Source organism: Monodelphis domestica, chromosome 2 (assembly GCF_027887165.1).
Source record: "Monodelphis domestica isolate mMonDom1 chromosome 2, mMonDom1.pri, whole genome shotgun sequence".
NCBI lineage: Eukaryota > Metazoa > Chordata > Mammalia > Didelphimorphia > Didelphidae > Monodelphis > Monodelphis domestica.
In genome coordinates, this window is record NC_077228.1 from 12,213,455 (window position 1) to 12,236,716 (window position 23,262).

The 23,262-nt window shown below is 53.4% G+C and overlaps 1 protein-coding gene across 6 annotated transcripts in view; it reads left to right on the top strand.

Moving 5' to 3' along the window:
* JAK1 (Janus kinase 1) overlaps nt 1-23,262 on the top strand; it is a 154,106-nt gene that overhangs the window by 111,592 nt on the left and 19,252 nt on the right. For 3 of the 6 annotated variants that reach the window (XM_056815019.1, XM_056815017.1, XM_056815018.1), the window contains exons 9-12: nt 4,362-4,519; nt 9,167-9,290; nt 11,455-11,641; nt 15,828-15,934. In XM_056815019.1, the coding sequence (XP_056670997.1) occupies nt 4,362-4,519; nt 9,167-9,290; nt 11,455-11,641; nt 15,828-15,934 (576 nt within the window). Of the gene's footprint in view, nt 1-4,361; nt 4,520-9,166; nt 9,291-11,451; nt 11,642-15,827; nt 15,935-23,262 lie in introns of all 6 variants that reach the window. The other 3 variants (XM_056815014.1, XM_056815015.1, XM_056815016.1) reach the window with 1 other exon arrangement.

A 23,262-nucleotide genomic window follows, 5' to 3' on the forward strand; every position in this document is an offset into this window, starting at 1 on the left:
TCTCTGTTTTGTCTCGGCTCTCCAAGCGACCGTGTGAGAGCCGCTGCCCTCGCAGACCATTCCTGGAGCAGCTCCCTGCCTCTTCTCTTTCCAGCAAATTCTTGTCGTCAGTGCCTCACAGAAAGGGTACTGGACCTGGAGTCAAGAGACCAGAGTTCACTCCAAGCTTTGACACTTCCAAGTTCTATGACCCTGGGCAAGACACTGCCTCAGTTTCCTCATCTCTAGGTAGCATGATAGATAGAGAATAGGACCTGGAATCAGGAAGATTCATTTTCCTGAGATCAAATCTAGCCACAGACACTTACTGGTTGCATGACTGTGGGCAAGTCACTTCACTCTGCCTCAGTTTCCTCTTTGATAAAATGAACTGGAGAAGGGAATGGCAAACTGCTCCAGTATCTTTGCCAAGAAAACCCCAAGTGGTGTCACAAAGAATCAGACACGGCTGAACCATATTTCCCATAGCATTGTTGTAAGGGAAGCCTTTTGCATACCTCAGAGTATCATGCCAAGGGGAGCTCCTTTAGCCTCCAGAATGTCAGGATGCGGAAGCCTTGGGTTCCAGTCTTGCCTTAGCTACAAATTCATTCAGGGGTCCTCATCTGTGAAATGGACTTGAAAGCCACCACCCCTGCTACCTCTGCCTCTTGGGAGGGCCAAATGTAAAAGTACCTTGAAAAACGAAAACTGTCTATTATGAATATTATTGACAGCAATAGAATTAATGCCTAATAGTTGCCAAGCACCCTCAGACCTTATTGTCTTGGAACCTGGTGACTGCCACGTGAGAGAAAGAGCACCACTTTTCTTCTCTCCAGTTTATAGATGAGAAAGCCGACGTTCAGAAAGGGATTCTTAATGCTACACTTTTGTTTGTGCTTGTCTTGCCAATGGCTCATCCCATCCATTTGGGGCTCATTCATGGGTACTGACTCTCCCCTGCGCCAGCCCTCATCCCTCACTCCCTACTTCCAGTGCCAAGATCCAGAGTTGTGTCCGTGTGACTGATGGATTGTGCCACAGGATGCACTCTCACCACATCATTGCAAACTTCATTGAGTCATAGTCAGATCTCAAAGCCTCCATCTCCAGAGGAGGAGGTGAAGGAATAGTAAATTCCCTGGAGGAGGAGAAGAGCCAGGATCCACCCTGGAGGTCCTGGCTCATTTGACAGCTCCTCTAGTCAGACTGAACCTGCACGGGGCTCTTCAGCCATAGCCAGTTCATTTCTGTCTCCACGAGAGAGGGAGAGGGGTACCAGCCATGGGTCATCAAATAATGGTCATGCACCTACTATGTGCCCAGCACTGTGTGGGTGCTGGGGGTAGAGACAAAGAAGGGGGTGGGCAAAGATCTCACCTGTACTCATGTATGTGTGTGCAATCATCAATCCTCAGGAAGCATTTATTAAATGCCTACTAGGTGTCAGACCTAGTGCTAGGCATCTGGGGATACAAATAAGAAAAGGATCATCCCTGTTCCTCCGGGAGCTTGTATGCTAAAGGGAGAAAAGGATGCCTAAAGGAAGTTGCAAAGGGGTGGAGGGCTCCAGAAGGTGTCCAGTGGAGGGGGCATGATGTTCAGGCAGAGAAGCTGGTGGAAAATGAAGAGTTTAGTCAGAAAGTTTGAACACAAAGGAAGGTTTTGGGAGGAGCTTAATGCTTTGCCCTTCAGCCTTCCAGTCAGAGGAGAAAGGCAGTTGAGGACTGTTAAAATTAATTGTGGGTTGGACTTGAAATTATTATTAATTAGGTGGTCACAAAGGATTTAATTTCTAAATCTCAAAATAAATTACTAAAGTAAATTTGAATTGAATTTATAGTAGTTTATTTACAATATTTATTACATAATAAATATTACAATAAAAAATACAATTACAAAAAATTACAAAAAATAAATAATAAATATTACAATATTTACAATAGAAGGAAGATATTAAGGAAAGAGAGAGAGAGACAAACAGACAGACAGACAGACAGAGAGAGACAGAGAGACAGACTGCCTTCTTCTGATACCAGTTAGAATTTTTAAGCTCCAGCCAGGGAAGAGAGTCTCAAGAATTTGGGCCTTTCCTAGAGGCTTCACACCTCCAGAAAGTTGGGGTCACTAAGTCAGCTTTTCACTCACCAGTGGAGACAGTCTTAAAGAAGTCTGTGTGGCTGCCTTTTGGTTGCTCCTCTGAGTCAGTGGCCGAATCTCCGAATGAATGTCTGTCCATCTTCCCTTCAGCTCTGAGTGACTGATCCTTCACTCCAAGTGTGGGCGACTGACTGTCCTTTTCAGTCTTTTTTTCCTCTATTTAAAGACCTTTTTCTCTTGTGTCACCTCTAAATTTTCATGTTTACCAATCACAGCATATGCTTTTCTCCAGGACTGCCCATTCTTTACTTCTTACTTTCTTTGCTTAGATTTTGTCCAGGACTGTTCACTCTTTAGTTCTCACCTTCTCTGGTTAGATTATATCTTTTTGGGTTACTTAACATCTCTTTTGGTAAGTTCACCTTGTAGTTACTTAACGCCTTTTTGTAGTTAAAATCTAAAAATAGATTGTAGCTTACAATTCTAGCTTCACTATAAAGGAAGAGCTAAGTACCTTTATTGTTACAATCCAGAGATTACAATTTTATCTTCACAATAAAGAAAGAGCTAAGTATCTTCATTGTTACAATCAGGAGATAGTTAAATCCAATCTTCACAGGACTCAATTTGGAGTAGTAGTAGTAGTAGTAGTAGTAGTAGTAGTAGTAGTAGTAGTAACAATAACTAGCATTTATACGACACTTTAAAGTTTGCACAAATACTTTACAAATATGATCTTATTTTATCATCACAGCAATGCTGGGAGGTAGAGGCTATTATTATTTCCATTTTACAGATGGGGTAACTGAGCAGGGAGGGATGGAACAAGCATTTACATGACTCTTACTACATGCCAGGCACTGTGATGAGAGCTTTACAACTATATTATCTCATTGGATCCTCCCAATAACATTGGAAGGCCAGTGCTATTATTATTCCCATTTTATAGATGAAGAAACTGAGGCAAACAGAGTTAAGTGGCTTGTCCAGGGTCACCCAGCTAGTAAATGTCTGAGGTTGGATTTGAACTCGGGTCTTCTGACTCTAGCACCCAGCATGCTGCATCAACAAACTGCCAGATGTGTTCAGGTCCTATTTCTGCTGCTTATTTCTTTGTTACTTTGATAGTTGTCTCTCTGGACCTCAGTTGGCCCATGTGTCTCCTGAAGGGGCTGGGACCCTCTGCCCACTGAGGCTTCTTGGAGCTCCAGGTTTATGATCCTGGGACAGATATGGGGCAGGATTGTTGGCAGGAGGAGATGAAGCCATGGCTCTAAGGCATGAGGGAAATGTCAGCTGTGGTTCTTATGATTATCACCTCCTTCTCTTCCTCTTGGAATCACTGAGATGCCAGAAACAGTCCTGGGATCCATCCCCATTCTGCTTTTAATATCTTGTTTTGGGTCCTCCAGGGCCATTTTATTTGGGATCCAGTTAGATAGAAGGGACCCTTGGGACCTGGACTCAGAAAGCCCCAAATGAAAATCCAGCCTCAGACATTGGCTAGCCAGGGACGCTGAGCACATCACTGACCTCTATTTACACCCATTTCTGTACTTGCTAAATGAGAATAATAACGATGGCATCTCCCTGTGATTGCTGGGAAGTGCTTAGCCCAGTGCCTGCTCAGGGTAAGTGCTGCGTAACTCGCAGCCACTATTAGAGGAGTTGGTGCTGTGTGCGCACCTGGCCAGAACATTTGGAAGCAGATAAAACATCCTGCAATGGTCCAAAACCAAACCAAGCAAACCCATCACTTCAGGCAAAGAGGTTCGACTTGTTCACAGGGGAAATGGAGCCGATTTCTCTGTGTGCTGTCTCCACGCTTTGTGGCTGAGATGTACATTTTTGTAGATTTGAAGGTGGTTGAAGCCATAGAGAAAAATGTCTGGGAGGCTCTCCTATTCCGGGGTTTGTGCTTGCTGCTCTCCGCCTGCCCTCTCTGGACTATGTATTCAGAGAACCTTTGTCCCGAGTGAGCTTCCTTGTGGTTTCAGATGAATGAATGTGCTTTATGCAGTGGGTGCTCCTGGGAGAGGCTGATCCAAGATGAGCCATCTTTCTCTTCTCCTGGAGGGAGGGAGGCAGGGAGGCTCCTTTGCTGTGGCTTCGGTACAAGCATCTCTGGGAGCCTTCCAGCTGCGTGCAGGGCGACAGGGACGAGATGGGCCTCAGCCCGTCCCTGCGTGGTTTTGGTTTCTTCCTCTAGGAAGCTTTGGGCTCAGGGCCCTTCAAAGCACTGACCGGTGGCTCTCTGTTTCTCTCTCGTTTCTGTGCAGGAGCTCAGCCTGTCATCCCACGAGGAAGCCTTGTCCTTCGTGTCTCTAGTGGACGGCTATTTCCGGCTCACAGCAGATGCCCATCATTACCTCTGCACGGATGTTGCGCCTCCACTGATTGTGCACAACATCGAGAACGGCTGCCATGGTCCGATCTGGTGGGTTCAATCGCCCGTTAGTGTAAAGAGAAGGAGCTAGTGCTCTGGGGGTCTTTGATGTGTGTCTGTTGGTATGCTTGTGTGCATGTGTGTATGCTCATGTGTGCGTGTGCAGGAGGGGAGCAGGCTGCTTATGTTAAATGAAAGCAAGGAATTGCTTCAATCTCTGGAACACTGGCAGAATCGAATAAACACTCATCTTGGAGTCAGAGAACTCGGGTCCAAGGTCTGACCTCAACAGGCTGTGTGAATGCAAGAAGCTCCATGACCTCATTCTAGACTTTCCTTTTCCAATCTGTAAAATGGGCAGCACAGAGTGAGAGATAGAATGTGGAACTGGGGAGTCATGACATCTTGGCTTAAAAGCAAAGTGATTCCAAAGGAAGCCTCGATGTCCCCGTACCCTTGGCCCTTTGTCCTCAGCGGGTATCTGGCAGCCTTTGATTCCTTCCCAGAAATCCTCATTCTCAGCCACAGCATTTGATTCAGTGTATCCTGTCCTGAATTCTTCTATGTGGGCTCTTCACGGAGCCCAATGGAGGACTGACCCTGGAGTGGGGACCTGAGTTCAAATCCTACCTATGAGGCTTACTATTGTGTGACCTTAAGAAAATCATCCAACTTCTCTGAGCCTCCAATTTCTCATCAGTCAAGTGGAGATTTTGGACTTGATGGCTGCTGAGGTTCTTTTTCTAGCTTGAGGGCAGGGCTCCTAGGACCCCATCCCCTGAGATCTCTTTAAGCACCGGCATCATCCTCTGTTTATGTCAACATGGCAGACTCGTGGTTGGACAGGCTCTGTAGCGTCAGCGCATCATAGATCACTAGGCTTGGAGTTCAGAAGACCTGAGTTCAAATCTACCTCTGGTAATTATGGTACAATGTCAGGAGTCTTGGCTCTGAAGTGACAGGACTTGGATCCAAATCCTATCTCAGATTTTTACTACCCATGTGGCCTCAGGCAAGTTACAACCTCCCTGGGCCTCAGTTTCCCCATCTGTGAAATGAGAGAGTTGGAGCACATGGGCTCTGAGACCCTATGAGCTCTAGAGTGATAATCTTGTGACTCTAGCCATGACCAAGTATAATATGTGTATTGATTCCAAAGAAGGGCTCGGCAATGAGGATTAAATGACTTGCCCTGGTCAGACACAGCTAGTGAGTGTCTGAGGCCAAATTTGAACCCAGGAACTCTTATCTCCAGATCTGACTCTCAAACCACTGAGCCATCCGGCTGTCCCTCCCTATTCTCCTTGTGGGCTGTCTGTCATCTCCGAAAGTCTGGTTTGGCTGCTTAGACGAGCCAGTGGCATCGGCCACCCTAAGAACAGAAGGAGGAATGAGGATCCAAATGCAAAAAGGAGACCATCCTTGGCCTCTCTACTGTGGGGTTGGGGAGGGGTACAGAATGTTTCTCCCACCCTCCCTGGGTGGGATCCTTGACCTCTTCTATCCTGGAGAGCTCCTGGCCGGATGAAGGACCCCTAAATGCTGTGCAGAAGTTCTCCCGCTCTGGAGGCGAGAGACAGCTGTCCTGGAGAAGAGAAGTCTTCGGGGTGTGGGATGGTGGCCGTTTAAGGCCTCGGGGTCCTGTTGTGGGAGAGACATTCCAGGGATCGATACTGTCAGAGACCGATTTCACGTTCCCTGAGGAAGGCGTTCAGCATTAGGCTGGGCATCGTCGAATCTTTGCTGTGGAAGGAACGACGCTGTTCCTTGGCTCATGGGCATGGCGCCCTACAGCAAGGGCTCTTTGCCATCGGGGCTTTGGCCCTCTGGGGAAGCTCAGGGAGACTTTCTCCGAATTGTTCATGGTGCTGCACTCCTTCAATTCTTGCTTGGGGGTCCACTGAGGCTGGCGGATTGCTTAAGCTCAGCTGTTCTAAGCTTCAGCAGCCCAACGTCCAACAGTGATACGGTGAGCTCTGGATGGGATGAAGGAAGGGGCCATCATCTGAGCGAGCTGTAGAGCAAGTGAATGATGGGAAGTCCCATGGAAGAAGAAAGGAAAGGAAGGAAGGGGCCATTGCGAAGGGCTTTGAATGGCCAGTTCAGCCTAGTGTTATTAAGAAGCCGCTGAAGCTCACTGAGCAGAGAAGTAACCGTGTCTGCCCTTTGGCAGGTGGATGAAGGACGGATGTAGAATGGCTTGGTGTGGAGGGACAAAGATGGGGCGTAATCCAGGAGACAGTGATGAGAGCCTGGTCTCGAGTGATGGCAGGTGGAGAAAGGGAGCCGAGGGACAGAAAGGATTTGGCAGTTGACTGGCTACGTGTAGCCAGTGTTCAAGCCTGGATGATGATTGGCAGGACACGGGAAGGGTAGCACTTAAACCCAGGTGTCCTGACTCCATTGTCTAGCACCCTCTCTCTTCCCACTCCCTCTGTGCTGACTTTGTAGTCGTGTATTTTTGCATCTTGGAATTTAGAATTGGAAGGGACCCGACGACTCACCTAATTCTGGGTTACTTTACTGAGGAGAAGACTTGGGCACTGAGAAAGTCACTGGCTCCCCCTGGGCACACAGCACCTCTTGGCTCCCCATAGGACCACCCCCGCATCCTGTAGGTAGCAGCAAAAATCTCACCAGAAAGGAAGAAAGGCTAACGGGTGGCCACTCCCTTGTTTCTCCCAGGATCTCAAAGTGCAGCACGAGAATGATCAATTTTAGATTCAGAGCTTCAAGATCAGGGATAAATTATTCAGGTGATTGATCCTTTATAAATGGAAAAAGTAGACCGTGAGAAGGATAAGTGACTTGGTCCAGCCCGCACTGAGGCAAAGACAAAACCAAAATGGTATTGTTGTTCAGTAATGGCTGACTCTTGTGACCCCATTTGGAGCTTTCTTGGCAAAGAAAGAAGAGTTTTGACTTCTCTTGGGACTGCTAGGTGGGGCAGTGAATAGACTCATCATCCAGAGTTCAAACCTGACACCAGACACTTCCTAGCTATTTGACATCAGAGAAATCACTGAATCCCATTTGCCTCAGTCTCCACTCCATTACCTTGGTTAAGAATATCCCAAATGAGGTCACAAAGAATTGGACATGACTGAAAATGACTAAACAGTGACAAACTTCTCTCGTCAGCTCGCATCATCTATGTCTTTCAAGCAATAGTATGCTGGTAAATATTTAACAACCAGCTCTCTCAAAACAAAAAGCATATACACACAATACACTTGAAACTTCCCCTCATTTTCTTAAGTCTAGACTTAAAAAAACAAACACACAATAAATCTAGCACTGATTTGTGGCATGTGCCTATTTTTGAGGTATAAAATGCTCACATGAAGATTTTACATCCTGCCTTCGCGAGCTGGTATGAGCTGGCTCCAGCACATCCTTGTAGGGCTGCAAGGGAAGATCCTTTGGTCTTGCCTTAACATCATGTTGGTAAGTCTTCCCACTTTCAGGCACACTCTTTTCCTTCCTCCCACCACATGTTTTTTTTTTTTTTGTAAAGGAATGTGATATAAGTATATCAAGAACTGGCTTTAGAGTCAGGATGCCCTGGGTTCAAATCCCACCTCCGACACATGCTATTTGTGTCACCTTGGGCAAGTCATTTAACATTGGAATCTAGGGTTAGGGTTCTAGTCCCAACCATGCTACTCTTGAGCTTGAGGGAGTTTGAACAAGTCTGTCCACTTCTGATTTCAATTTATTTTTCTTTTTTAATATTTTATTTTCCTGACTACAGGAAAGAACAATTTTCAGCACATTCTCTCTGAACTGGTAAGCTCCAAATGCTCTCCCTCCCTCCCCTTCCTTCCTTTCCTTCTCCCTGAGATGGTAAGCCACGTGATCTGGATTATACACATATGATCATTCAAAACATCTTTCCATATTGGTCGTTGTGAGAGGACACTCAGATCAAACCAAACTCCCAAATAAAAACCCAGGGAAACAAAAGGGGGAAATCACATGCTTTGATCGACATCCAACCCCACCAGTTCTGTCCCTGCGGTTCGTAGGTGGCCTTCTTTGCCCGAGACCTTCAGAATTGCGGAGAGTAGTCGATCATCGGACAGTATTGCTGTCGCCGGGTCCGACGTCCTCCTGGTTCTGCTCCTCCCTGGAGTCCTCCGGCTCAGCATTCCTTAGAGTATTCCATCACCATCATTTGTCACCATTGGTTCAGCCATTCCCTTCTAGGTGCTCCTGCTGCCTTGTGAACGATAATAATACTGGAATGGCAGAAATACTCCGAAGGGCTCCCAGAAGAGAGGAGGAAGCTCCCTGTTTTCCTTCTTCTGAAGATGGCGCCCTTTGGGGGAAGCTAGTGGTGTGCGCTGTCCGCGGTGCTCAGTGTGCCTGTCCATGCTGATGAACTGGCTTTTTCTTTTTAATTTCTCTGTTTCAAGGGAAGGCTTGCTGGTAGGATGGGTGTGTGTGTGCGTGTGTGTGCGCGTGTGTGTGTGTGTGTGGGGGGGGTATTTTGAAAGCGGTGTGATCAAGAACAAAGGCATCCATTGACCGCGGAGCATCTAATGAGCAAAGGACCACGGAGGGGCACGGGGGGTGGGGGGGGGAGTGGAGAAGGGCTGGGAAGCCCTGGACTTGTTGGGGTGCGGCGGGGAGGGGGGTCCGGCAGCCCGATGGCCCTCCTTGGCTCAGTGTTGGGTCCCCTTTTCTTCTCTTCAGCACCGAGTACGCCATCAACAAGCTGAGACAAGAAGGGAGCGAGGAGGGCATGTACGTCCTCAGGTGGAGCTGCACAGACTTCGACAACATCCTCATGACCGTGACCTGCTTCGAGAGATCTGAGGTGAGGCCAGCCTTTGGCTTCTCTCCATTGGCTTGCTGGAGTGGCTGGGGAGGAAGGGGGCCTCTGCTGGAGCCTGCCTGGAGCGGCCTCACTCTCCCGTGGAAGAGGGGAGTCAAGGGAGAGACAGAAGCCAGTGTACGGGGTGAAGGGAAGCCGGGTTGTTTGTGAGAGCCGGTCTCTGTGATCCAGCACCCAGGACGTGGACAATGCCCTGTCCAGGGGGTCTCGTGGCAGTGTGGGGAGGCGGGGATTCTAGGAAGGCAGGTTTCAGCCTTCAGTGGTGCCAGGAAAAGGCTGCCCATTGGAGGACGGAGCTGCCCTTCCTCCCACGTGCCATCTACAAAAGGAGAGACTTAGGCGAGGGGCTCTCCGAGGCTTCTTTCCATTCCAAGTCTGGGATCCACTTCCTAGAAATGATTGTGGAGAGAAAAACAGTTGTTAAAAAGCCCTTTGCGAGCAGGGATGTGTCATGGGTGGCGCTGGCGGGCTTCTCCCCCCCCCCTTCCCCCGAGGTCTCCGGGCAGGCGATGGCTTTCCCAGGCTGTTGCGGACGGGCTTCTGCTGGCCCCTTTGGTGGATCCACCCAACCTGGAGAACCTTTTGGCCGTTGGGGATAAACGGCGTCTGTGGCGAGCTCTGCCCGTTACAGGCTAAGCGGTCCGGAAACCCATTTCTAGACCAAGTAAAGACCCCCATTTAGACAAGGATGAGGTCGGTGGGCAGAGCATTGGCACACCAGACAAGAGGAGCACCACGAGGAAGGACAGTGGTGGCCCGAGGCCGGAGAGAATTCAGATCACCCAAGAAAAGGAAAGGAGCCTGGACACGTGGGAGCGTGGCTTCAGGAAGGCAGCTCTTCTGCCCATGTCAGAAGAGCCTTAGCAGGAGCAGTGTATGATGGGTGCCTGGCCACATCTGCAGGCACAGGCTCACCTCTGGCATGCTAACTCTGGAACTCTGGGCAGGGCATGGAAGCCTGCTCAGCCTCAGCTTCCTCTTCAGTAGAGTAGGGGTCCCAGAGCTAGAGCTGAGAGGGGTTTCAGAGACCATTCAGTACAACGGACTCATTTTACAGATGAGGAAACTGAGGTCTGTGGAGCTTAAATGTCCAAAGCCACAAAGAGTCCTAAGCTTTAGAAGTGAGATTTGAACCCAGGGCCTCTGACTAGTCTGCTTTCTCCACTGGCCCATGCCACCTCCCCAAGATAATAAATACTTGTAGTACTGATCTCCCAGGGTGGTTCTAGGAATCGGCAGAGATAATTATGAAAAGTACTTTTAATGCTAATAATAACAGCGACGGACATTTCTGCTGGGCTTAACGGCTTGCGAAACGCTATTTACACGATCTCATTTGCCCCTCACAACGATTCTGAGGTTGGTAACAGAAGTCACGTTTGTGTGTGCCCATTTTATAGATGATAAAACTGCGGCCCAAAGAGGTTAAAGGATTAACCCGAGATTCCAAAGCTTGCAAACTGAAGCAGGACTTCAGGATCTCATCTCGTTCCCCTCCCTTAATGCATAATGCTGGGCTTGGCACGCCCCATTCTCCCCTCCATCCACTACTCTTTGGAGGAGATCTTAGTGTTATTTTAATGCGATCGGATCAATGATGCCCATCTGGCTAACAGTGAGGTGAGACAGAGCAGGTTCGGGCTTGTATTAGTTTTCTCACCGCTGGCTGCTGGCTACCCCCATGACGTCAGAGGTCTGGACCCCAAAGAGTCCTTTGGCCATCCAGCAAGTCTAGATTAGGGACCTTCCATGTGCCGGGCTCTGCCTGAAGTGCCAAGGATACAACGCCAAAGCCACTCGTGCTCGTGTAGACAAGATGGACACATACAGGTATAGACGAGGCATATGCCAAGGGGGTGCGAGGGGGCCGGAGAAGGGAAGGCACGAGCAGCTGTGGGGGATGGCAGGGACGCCCTGCAGAAAGAAGACGGGGCTGGAGCCAAGTCTTGAAGAGACACAGGAGACGAGGAGAGAAAGCCTTCCAGGTGCGAGGCAGACAGTGCAGAGGCAGGGAGATGGGAGATTAGGTATATGCGTGCCAGGTGCTAGGCTAGGCTCTGGGGATGTCTGGCCCTCTGAGAGTTCTCCCCAGGCCCCCTCGGGCACTGCGTGATAACCACAGCCGTTATTATTCTCCTAACAGCAGATGCTGACGAGCCAGAAACAGTACAAGAATTTCCAGATTGAAGTGAAGAAGGGGAGATACTCTCTACATGGCTCGGACCGAGTGTTCCCCTCCCTCAAGGACCTGATGGACCATCTCAAAAAGCAGATCCTGAAAACAGACAACATCAGCTTCGTCCTGAAGAAATGCTGCCAGCCAAAACCACGAGGTACTGCTAGTCTGGGAGGAACCTCCCTCCCTTCTCTTCCTTCCTCCTCCTTCCCTCCCTCTCTTCCTTTCTTCCTCCCTCCTTCCCTTCCTTCTTCCCCCCTCCCTCTCCCTCCCTTCCTCCCTCCCTCCCTCCCTTCTCTTCCTTCCTCCTCCTTCCCTCCCTCTCTTCCTTTCTTCCTCCCTCCTTCCCTTCCTTCTTCCCCCTCCCTCTCCCTCCCTCCCTGTCTCCTTCCCTCCCTTCATTTTCCCCTTCTTCCCTCCCTCTCTTCCTTCCTCCTTCCCTTCCTCTCTGCTCTTCCTTCCTCCTCCTTCCCTCCCTTGCTTCCTTTCTTCCTCCCTCCTTCTCTTCTTTCTTCCCCCTCTCTCTCCCTCCCTCCCTCCCTGTCTCCTTCCCTCCCTTCATTTTCCCCTTCTTCCCTCCCTCTCTTCCTTCCTCCTTCCCTTCCTCTCTGCTCTTCCTTCCTCCTCCTTCCCTCCCTTGCTTCCTTTCTTCCTCCCTCCTTCTCTTCTTTCTTCCCCCTCTCTCTCCCTCCCTCCCTGTCTCCTTCCCTCCCTTCATTTTTCCCTTCTTCCCTCCCTCTCTTCCTTCCTCCTCCCTCCCTTTCTCTCTTCCTTCTTCCCTCCCTTCCTCCCTCTCTCCCTTTCTTCCTCTCTCCCTCCCTTCCTCCCTTCCTTCTTCCTTCCCTCCCTGCTTCCCTCTCTCCCTCCTTCCTTTCTCTCCTCTTTCCTCACTCCTTCCCTCCCTCCCTCTATCCCTCTAGATGTACATGGTTCCAGGTAGTCTCTGAGACCCCCTCCAACCCTGAGATTCTAGGAGCCTGGGACCCCTGCAGGCATTTCCTAGCAAGTGCCATCCATATACTCGTCCCTTCAGAGTGAATTCTAATCCCCTTCAGTCCCTCATAGGACACGATGTGCTGTTAAGCATTCAGCAGATCAGTTCAGTTCAGACATTTCTTAAGCCCCTGCTGTTTGCCAGGCACCATCACAGATGCTGAGATACAAGGACGAAGCTCCAGAAGTCCCCTCCCCGGGGGGGCTGCATCCTACCGGATTATAGAACATTTCTACAGAGGCTTAGCTCTTCTTTTTACCCTGAAATGTTCATGGCAGCGTGATGGCTGCAGAGACATAATATGTATATATACATGTATGTTAGTATATAGACACACATAAATAAATTCTTTTATTAACATAAAATATGTAGATGTAAAGCATTTAAGTATGTCTCTATCCATCCATGTAGCCATCCCTCTCTTTCTCTCTCACTCCCTTCATCTCTCTCTCTCTCTCTCTCCTTCCCTATCTCTTTCCCTCTCTGTCTCTATCTCAGTCTCTCCTCCGCATGTCTCTGTCTCTCTCTCTCACATTCTGTCTCTCTGTCTGTCTCTCTCTCCTCCCCTGTCTGTCTCTCTCTTCTTCCCTATCTCTCTCTGTTTCTGTCTCTCTCTCCTTCCCTATCTCTTTCCCTCTCTGTCTCTATCTCAGTCTCTCCTCCGCATGTCTCTGTCTCTCTCTCTCACATTCTGTCTCTCTGTCTGTCTCTCTCTCCTCCCCTGTCTGTCTCTCTCTTCTTCCCTATCTCTCTCTGTTTCTGTCTCTCTCTCCTTCCCTATCTCTTTCCCTCTCTGTCTCTATCTCAGTCTCTCCTCCGCATGTCTCTGTCTCTCTCTCTCACATTCTGTCTCTCTGTCTGTCTCTCTCTCCTCCCCTGTCTGTCTCTCTCTTCTTCCCTATCTCTCTCTGTTTCTGTCTCTCTCTCCTTCCCTATCTCTTTCCCTCTCTGTCTCTATCTCAGTCTCTCCTCCGCATATCTCTGTCTCTCTCTCTTTCACATTCTGTCTCTCTGTCTGTCTCTCTCTCTGTTTCTGTCTCTCTCTCCTTCCCTATCTCTTTCCCTCTCTGTCTCTATCTCAGTCTCTCCTCCGCATGTCTCTGTCTCTCTCTCTCACATTCTGTCTCTCTGTCTGTCTCTCTCTCCTCCCCTGTCTGTCTCTCTCTTCTTCCCTATCTCTCTCTGTTTCTGTCTCTCTCTCCTTCCCTATCTCTTTCCCTCTCTGTCTCTATCTCAGTCTCTCCTCCGCATGTCTCTGTCTCTCTTTCACATTCTGTCTCTCTGTCTGTCTCTCTCTCTCACATTCTGTCTCTCTGTCTGTCTCTCTCTCCTCCCCTGTCTGTCTCTCTCTTCTTCCCTATCTCTCTCTGTTTCTGTCTCTCTCTCCTTCCCTATCTCTTTCCCTCTCTGTCTCTATCTCAGTCTCTCCTCCGCATGTCTCTGTCTCTCTCTCTCACATTCTGTCTCTCTGTCTGTCTCTCTCTCCTCCCCTGTCTGTCTCTCTCTTCTTCCCTATCTCTCTCTGTTTCTGTCTCTCTCTCCTTCCCTATCTCTTTCCCTCTCTGTCTCTATCTCAGTCTCTCCTCCGCATGTCTCTGTCTCTCTCTCTTTCACATTCTGTCTCTCTGTCTGTCTCTCTCTCTGTTTCTGTCTCTCTCTCCTTCCCTATCTCTTTCCCTCTCTGTCTCTATCTCAGTCTCTCCTCTGCATGTCTCTGTCTCTCTTTCACATTCTGTCTCTGTCTCTCTCTCTTTCACATTCTGTCTCTCTCTCTCTCTCCTTCCCTCTTTCTCTCTGTTTCTGTCTCTCTCTCCTTCCCTATCTCTTTCCCTCTCTGTCTCTATCTCAGTCTCTCCTCTGCATGTCTCTGTCTCTCTTTCACATTCTGTCTCTGTCTCTCTCTCTTTCACATTCTGTCTCTCTCTCTCTCTCCTTCCCTCTTTCTCTCTGTTTCTGTCTCTCTCTCCTTCCCTATCTCTTTCCCTCTCTGTCTCTATCTCAGTCTCTCCTCCGCATGTCTCTGTCTCTCTTTCACATTCTGTCTCTGTCTCTCTCTCTTTCACATTCTGTCTCTCTCTCTCTCTCTCTCCTTCCCTCTTTCTCTCTGTTTCTGTCTCTCTCTCCTTCCCTATCTCTTTCCCTCTCTGTCTCTATCTCAGTCTGTCCTCCGCATGTCTCTGTCTCTCTCTCTCACATTCTGTCTCTCTGTCTGTCTCTCTCTCCTCCCCTGTCTGTCTCTCTCTTCTTCCCTATCTCTCTCTGTTTCTGTCTCTCTCTCCTTCCCTATCTCTTTCCCTCTCTGTCTCTATCTCAGTCTCTCCTCCGCATGTCTCTGTCTCTCTCTCTTTCACATTCTGTCTCTCTGTCTGTCTCTCTCTCTGTTTCTGTCTCTCTCTCCTTCCCTATCTCTTTCCCTCTCTGTCTCTATCTCAGTCTCTCCTCTGCATGTCTTTGTCTCTCTTTCACATTCTGTCTCTGTCTCTCTCTCTTTCACATTCTGTCTCTCTCTCTCTCTCCTTCCCTCTTTCTCTCTGTTTCTGTCTCTCTCTCCTTCCCTATCTCTTTCCCTCTCTGTCTCTATCTCAGTCTCTCCTCTGCATGTCTCTGTCTCTCTTTCACATTCTGTCTCTGTCTCTCTCTCTTTCACATTCTGTCTCTCTCTCTCTCTCCTTCCCTCTTTCTCTCTGTTTCTGTCTCTCTCTCCTTCCCTATCTCTTTCCCTCTCTGTCTCTATCTCAGTCTCTCCTCTGCATGTCTCTGTCTCTCTTTCACATTCTGTCTCTGTCTCTCTCTCTTTCACATTCTGTCTCTCTCTCTCTCTCCTTCCCTCTTTCTCTCTGTTTCTGTCTCTCTCTCCTTCCCTATCTCTTTCCCTCTCTGTCTCTATCTCAGTCTCTCCTCTGCATGTCTCTGTCTCTCTTTCACATTCTGTCTCTGTCTCTCTCTCTTTCACATTCTGTCTCTCTCTCTCTCTCCTTCCCTCTTTCTCTCTGTTTCTGTCTCTCTCTCCTTCCCTATCTCTTTCCCTCTCTGTCTCTACCTCAGTGTCTCCTCCGCATGTCTCTGTCTCTCTTTCACATTCTGTCTCTCTCTCTCCTCCCCGTCTCTCCCTCTCTTCTCCCTCCCCCCATCCTCCAGTAGGGCCCTGAGGGAAGGGGCTGTGTTAGCTTTGACCCAATGTCCCTAGAATGGGCATGTCTGCACGCGTAGTGTCCCCAGTACCTCTGGAGCAGGCCTTGAACCTTCTGATTTTACTTTTGTCTTTCACGAGGCCTGCTTTGCCTCTGGTTCGAGCAGAAGTGAGCAGTTGGCTTTCCCGTCTCATGAATGTGTCCGCCATGTTTTCCAGAAATTTCCAACCTGCTTGTGGCCACCAAGAAGGCCCAAGAATGCTTGCCGGTGTATACCATGAGCCAGCTGAGCTTCCATCGAATTCTTAAGGAAGATATCATCCAGGTAAGTTCCTCACGCTTCCCACCTCAGCCTTGTTTTCCGTCTGCGGACTCAAGAGCGGAGCACCTCGGTCATCTTTGGGCGGCGGATGCCTTCCTCTGGGGAGGGGGTCCTTGTTTCCCGCTGGGGCTGTCAGGTGGGGCTGGTCCCCGACCAGCCTTCAAGGCCCAGACGCCGATGTCTCCAGGCGCGTAGCATCACGTGATTTCGATTTAGAGGCAGAACCAACCTGCGAGGCCGTCGAGTCCAACCTTCCCATTGCCCCAGAGGAATACCGAGTCCAATGGCTTTGTCCGGGATCACAAAGAGAGGAACCCGCGGCGGGCTGACGCCCAATCTGGTGCCTCTCTCTGGCCCCCGCCTCCCGCGCCCGACCCCTCGTGCCACGCCGTCTCCCCCAGGGCTGCGAGCCTCAGTTTCCTCCTATTTCCTCTGCCCGCCTCCACGAATCATCAACCGAGCGCCGAGTCCCGGGGGCCGGGCAGCCTCTCACAGGCCTGTTACCGGGAAGAGCGCCCGGCGAGGCTGAGCTCGCTGGCGGGGCTGCCGCAGAGGCGCGAAGCTGGAACCTGGGAAGTGGCCTTGTTTGGTTGGAGGGACGTTGCTGGCCTTGTGGTGGGGGAGGCGAACCCCATCTCTTGGGGCTTTTGTTCGCGAAGGGCCAGGAAGATGGAGAAGATGCGGGACGACGTGAAGCCGCTTTTAGGTAACTCGAGTTCTGCCTGGAGACCGCCCGAGCCGGAGGAGGTCTCGGACGTCACTCGGTTCCGTCCCGTGTCGTAGGGACGAGAACGCTGGACCAGAGAGGACGCGCCTGGCAACAACCTCACAGTGCGGACGCGGGGCCTCGGGTGCTGGGCGGCATCGCGGCTCCCGGCAGCCCAGGACGGAGCTCGAGGACCGGGTGGCTGGATCGCTCCTCGGAGGGCCCCCACAGGCCCTTTGGGTTCCAGTTTCCCAGAACCCGTCGCCCCGCACGGTCCTGCCCCTGCCCTGGTGCGTCAGCTCGAGGCTACCATCGCACCCTGCCACATCCCGAAGCCAGACTCCCGCTTTTGTCACTCAAACGCCTCCTTCAGGTTCCCGAGGGAGGGACGGTGGGGGGATCCTGGGGCGATGGGCCCGGGAGGAGTTGGGGGCACAGCGGGCCCCCTTCCCTCCCCGGCACAGCCCACAACCTACGTCCGAGGCAATCAGACCCCCGAGAAGGGTGGACGGACGGCTGGGCTCGCCCTGGAACCGCGCGCTTTCCGTGGAACGGGGATGACGTCACCGCGTCCACGGGGGGGGGGGGGGGAGGGGGGGCGTGGCGGAGGAGGGGCTGCTGTTAGTTACCCCTTGAGTGCCTGCAGGCATGTGGACTTCAGGGAGATTCTGAGGACGGTCTACACGGAAGCCTCCAAACGCGTGACTTGTAGGAATTGCGCTTCACCAAGATGCCGACAGGCGAGTTCCTGTAACGAGGGGGCACCCGAGGACGTCCCCGAGGCGTGGGGCGCCCCTTGTTCCAAGGCCATCCAGGCCCCCCCAGCTCCGCCACAAATGGAGAGACACCAGCGTGCCGAGTCCGACGCCTTCTCCAGAGAGAAGAGACTCAAAATGGGTTCAGAGAGCCCAGAGATTGTTATTGGCTGGTGAGGGCTCGTCGTTAGCCCTCCCTTCCTGCTTGGAATCCATGCCGAGTGCCGCTTCCAAGGCAGAAGAGCCGTAAGGGCTAGGCGATAGGGGCCGCATGACTGGGAAGTGTCCGAGATCCGAACCCAGGACCTCCCGTCGCTGTGCCTGGCTCTCCATCCACTGCACCACGTCGGTGCCCCTCAGTTTGGTTTGTGTGTCCCTTCCCTTTCCTACTGGAGGTCTTTCCTCTCCCTTCCCCCTTCCTCCATCTCCTTCGAGGCGTGGAGGGTCTTGGAGTCAGGAAAACCCGGGTTCAAGTCATGCCTGATACCTTCCCGTTATATGAAGCTGGCACGTCACGGAGCCTTGGTCTGCCTCAGGGTCGATGACGTGTGCTCAGCCCGGCACTTGGCACCTGTGACGCTGGCACCAGGCTTCCCTCAATAGGGAAAGACCCCTCAGCAGGCTGGCTACGGGGATGGATTTCGCCCCACCAGGAGAGGCGTCGCCGTCGGCATCGGTGGAAGGAGCGCCCACCTGAGGAAGTGCGAGACCCTTGGCATGCTGGAGCCTCTGTCCTGGAGCGTCCTCCCTTCTCTCAGCCCTCCGGGCCTCCGGCTTCCTCGGGGACGGCCCCGCGCCTGCCCCCTCCACGTCTCTGTCCTGGAGCGTCCTCCCTTCTCTCAGCCCTCCGGGCCTCCGGCTTCCTCGGGGACGGCCCCGCTCCTGCCCCCTCCACGTGTCTGTCCTGGAGCGTCCTCCCTTCTCTCAGCCCTCCGGGCCTCCGGCTTCCTCGGGGACGGCCCCGCGCCTGCCCTCTGCTCGCGCTGTCCTGGAGCGTCCTCCCTTCTCTCAGCCCTCCGGGCCTCCGGCTTCCTCGGGGACGGCCCCGCGCCTGCCCCCTCCACGTCTCTGTCCTGGAGCGTCCTCCCTTCTCTCAGCCCTCCGGGCCTCCGGCTTCCTCGGGGACGGCCCCGCTCCTGCCCCCTCCACGTGTCTGTCCTGGAGCGTCCTCCCTTCTCTCAGCCCTCCGGGCCTCCGGCTTCCTCGGGGACGGCCCCGCGCCTGCCCTCTGCTCGCGCTGTCCTGGAGCGTCCTCCCTTCTCTCAGCCCTCCGGGCCTCCGGCTTCCTCGGGGACGGCCCCGCGCCTGCCCCCTCCACGTCTCTGTCCTGGAGCGTCCTCCCTTCTCTCAGCCCTCCGGGCCTCCGGCTTCCTCGGGGACGGCCCCGCTCCTGCCCCCTCCACGTGTCTGTCCTGGAGCGTCCTCCCTTCTCTCAGCCCTCCGGGCCTCCGGCTTCCTCGGGGACGGCCCCGCTCCTGCCCCCTCCACGTGTCTGTCCTGGAGCGTCCTCCCTTCTCTCAGCCCTCCGGGCCTCCGGCTTCCTCGGGGACGGCCCCGCGCCTGCCCCCTCCACGTGTCTGTCCTGGAGCGTCCTCCCTTCTCTCAGCCCTCCGGGCCTCCGGCTTCCTCGGGGACGGCCCCGCGCCTGCCCTCTGCTCGCGCTGTCCTGGAGCGTCCTCCCTTCTCTCAGCCCTCCGGGCCTCCGGCTTCCTCGGGGACGGCCCCGCGCCTGCCCCCTCCACGTCTCTGTCCTGGAGCGTCCTCCCTTCTCTCAGCCCTCCGGGCCTCCGGCTTCCTCGGGGACGGCCCCGCTCCTGCCCCCTCCACGTGTCTGTCCTGGAGCGTCCTCCCTTCTCTCAGCCCTCCGGGCCTCCGGCTTCCTCGGGGACGGCCCCGCTCCTGCCCCCTCCACGTGTCTGTCCTGGAGCGTCCTCCCTTCTCTCAGCCCTCCGGGCCTCCGGCTTCCTCGGGGACGGCCCCGCGCCTGCCCTCTGCTCGCGCTGTCCTGGAGCGTCCTCCCTTCTCTCAGCCCTCCGGGCCTCCGGCTTCCTCGGGGACGGCCCCGCGCCTGCCCTCTCCACGTGTCTGTCCTGGAGCGTCCTCCCTTCTCTCAGCCCTCCGGGCCTCCGGCTTCCTCGGGGACGGCCCCGCTCCTGCCCCCTCCACGTGTCTGTCCTGGAGCGTCCTCCCTTCTCTCAGCCCTCCGGGCCTCCGGCTTCCTCGGGGACGGCCCCGCGCCTGCCCCCTCCACGTGTCTGTCCTGGAGCGTCCTCCCTTCTCTCAGCCCTCCGGGCCTCCGGCTTCCTCGGGGACGGCCCCGCGCCTGCCCCCTCCACGTGTCTGTCCTGGAGCGTCCTCCCTTCTCTCAGCCCTCCGGGCCTCCGGCTTCCTCGGGGACGGCCCCGCGCCTGCCCCCTCCACGTGTCTGTCCTGGAGCGTCCTCCCTTCTCTCAGCCCTCCGGGCCTCCGGCTTCCTCGGGGACGGCCCCGCGCCTGCCCTCTCCACGTGTCTGTCCTGGAGCGTCCTCCCTTCTCTCAGCCCTCCGGGCCTCCGGCTTCCTCGGGGACGGCCCCGCGCCTGCCCTCTGCTCGCGCTGTCCTGGAGCGTCCTCCCTTCTCTCAGCCCTCCGGGCCTCCGGCTTCCTCGGGGACGGCCCCGCTCCTGCCCTCTCCACGTGTCTGTCCTGGAGCGTCCTCCCTTCTCTCAGCCCTCCGGGCCTCCGGCTTCCTCGGGGACGGCTCCGCTCCTGCCCCCTCCACGTGTCTGTCCTGGAGCGTCCTCCCTTCTCTCAGCCCTCCGGGCCTCCGGCTTCCTCGGGGACGGCCCCGCGCCTGCCCTCTCCACGTGTCTGTCCTGGAGCGTCCTCCCTTCTCTCAGCCCTCCGGGCCTCCGGCTTCCTCGGGGACGGCCCCGCGCCTGCCCTCTCCACGTGTCTGTCCTGGAGCGTCCTCCCTTCTCTCAGCCCTCCGGGCCTCCGGCTTCCTCGGGGACGGCTCCGCGCCTGCCCTCTCCACGTGTCTGTCCTGGAGCGTCCTCCCTTCTCTCAGCCCTCCGGGCCTCCGGCTTCCTCGGGGACGGCTCCGCTCCTGCCCTCTGCCCGCGCCGTCCTTCCTGGGCTTCCGCGCTCTCCGTCCCCGCCTCGTGCCCGTCGATTGCCTCGCGTGCGTCCTCCTTCGACAGAAGCGGATCTTCTGGGGGGACCTTTTGAGCCTTCCTCGGCCTCTCCGGTGCCTAGCAAAGTGCCCGCGTACAGCGAGAGCTTCCTAACGGCGCCGGGCCAAGATTCGGTGGCCGAGAGGCGCCAGCCTGCGTGGGTGGAGGCCGTTTCTTCGCCCGGGAAGTTCTCCTTTCGGCGCAATCATTGCGCCTGGCTCTGGCTCTCGTGATACCTGAAACGCCGGGGGTGCCGTCGGCCTTCCCTGGCCCCCTCCGGGCACGCCACACGGCAGCCTGGCCCTGGTCGAACGGGACGTCTGGGCTCTCTTCCCGCCCAAAGCTAGGAGCCCTGCAAGCCTCGGGCCGAGTTCCCGCTCTCTGGGCAAGGCAAGGCTCGAAAGGGCTCAGTGCCAACGGGATCGCGTGCAGGGACGTACGTTGCCCTGCTCTAGGAAGCTCCCAGAGGAAGATGCCCACCAAGACCCAGAGGCGCGCCTGGTGCCCTTAAAGTCGGAGAGCCCCTAAGACAGCTTCCCCCAATGGATCGTGCTAGGCACTGGGCTAGGCACCGGGGGTTCAGTCTTCTGCTCTATCAAGGGAGGACGTGTCTACATGCAGGAGCACGCATGCAGGGTACGAGGGGGCGCTGTGGAGGCAAAGAGGGCGGGTGTTCATCGACCCTGGACGGAGCAGCTCCAGTGACGAGAGAAGGGCACAATGGAAACAGCTAATGCCTGAAGGCACCTCCAATCGGGCTTCCTCCCTTCAGAGAGAGGGAAGCCGGAGGCCACAGAGCTGCTCAAAGCGATTGGTCCATCAGCAGCCACGCAGGACCCCAGGCCAGCGTCCCCGTGGCTTTCCCGGGTCCCGGCTGCTCCCCGCTCTCACCACTCAGCCACGCGCTGTGATCCTTGTTCCTTTGGACGTCTTGGGGATGCCTTGTGACTTTTCAGAGCATCCCCATGGTCCAAATGGCCGTCTCAGGGACAGGGATGCCGTTGAACTCTCCCTGGGATGCCTCAAGCCTGTGGCTGCCCATCCTCCCCAGCGAGCCAATCCTGCCCAAGGAAGAAATCACCCTTGAACGACATTGGGTGGAAATGGAGCCCTTCGTGAAGGGCAGCCAAGAAATGTCAGCCATTATCCAAATTAATGGAGTTTGGCAAATAGTGATCCATGTGTCTATGGACTATTGGGGAGCCCCACTGCATTCCTTGTCTAATTGCAGAGAATCAGTTAACCAAAAAAAAAAATCATTCAGTGTCTATTCTGGCCAAAGCGAAAGGGGCATTGTGGGAGCGTGGCTACAGTGCCAGAAGACAGAGCTGAGTTTCTGCCCTAGATATTTGCTAGCTGCGATTCTGCCCTGTAGAGATAAATGGAACAAGTCTAGTTTTTGGGTGGAGAGAGACAGAGAGAGAGAGAGACAGACAGACAGACAGAAACAGAGACAGAGACAGAAAGAGACAAAGACAAAAGAGACAGAGAAACAGAAAGAGACAAAGACAGAGAGACAGAAAGACAGAGACAGAAAGAGAGACAAAGACAGAGAGACAAAGACAGAGAGAGACAGATAGACAGAAAGAGACACAGAGACAAAGACAGAGAGACAGAAAGACAAGAGACAGACAGAGACAGAAAGAGAGACAAAGTCAGAGAGACAGAAAGAGACAGAGACAGATAGACAGAAAGAGACAGAGAGACAGAAAGACAGAGACAGAAAGAGAGACAAAGACAGAGAGACAGAGTCAGAGAGAGACAGATAGACAGACAGAAAGAGACACGGAGACAGACAGAGACAAAGACAGAGAGACAGAAAGAGACAGACAGAGACAAAGACAGAAAGACAGAGACAGAAAGAGAGACAAAGACAGAGAGACAGAAAGAGACAGAGAGAGACAGATAGATAGAAAGAGACAGAGAGACAGAAAGACAGAGACAGAAAGAGAGACAAAGACAGAGAGACAGAGACAGAGAGAGACAGATAGACAGACAGAAAGAGACACGGAGACAGACAGAGACAGACAGAGAAATAGAAAGAGACAAAGACAGAGAGACAGAAAGACAGAGACAGAAGGAGAGCCAAATACAGAGAGACAGAGACAGAGGGAGACAGATAGACAGACAGAAAGAGACATGGAGACAGACAGAGACAAAGACAGAGGGACAGAAAGAGACAAAGACAGAGGGACAAGAGAGAGGGACGGGAGAGGAGACAGAGAGAATGGTTGCTCCTGGTGGAGAGAAGAGGAGATAGATGATAGAGTTAGAGCTCAGCATGTTTGTTCCAATGTTCTTAGCCCCGCCAGTTTCTAAGCAGAGAGAGCCCCTGGTGGAGGTAACCCACAGTTTAGGATCAGTGTGAGCCATTGTAGTTGAAAGAAGGAGGGAGTTGAAAGTAGCACAAAGTACACCGAAAGACTGTAGACCTTAGAGTTCGTTTAGTCTAATCCTTCTCATTTAATAGAAGAGGAAACTGAGGCCCAGGGAGTGGAAGCAATTTGCCCAAGATTACACAGATGTTGAGCTTCAGAACCCCGAACTCACATTCAGTCCTGGGCATTGACTAGCTCTGGGTAGACCTAGGCAAGTCCTTTAACCTCTGTTTGCCTCCGTTTTCTCAGTTTTAAAATGGGAACAATGGTAACAGCTATTTTCACAAGGTTGTTGTGGGGACCAAATGAGATAACAGTAAAGCTCTTAGAACAGTGCT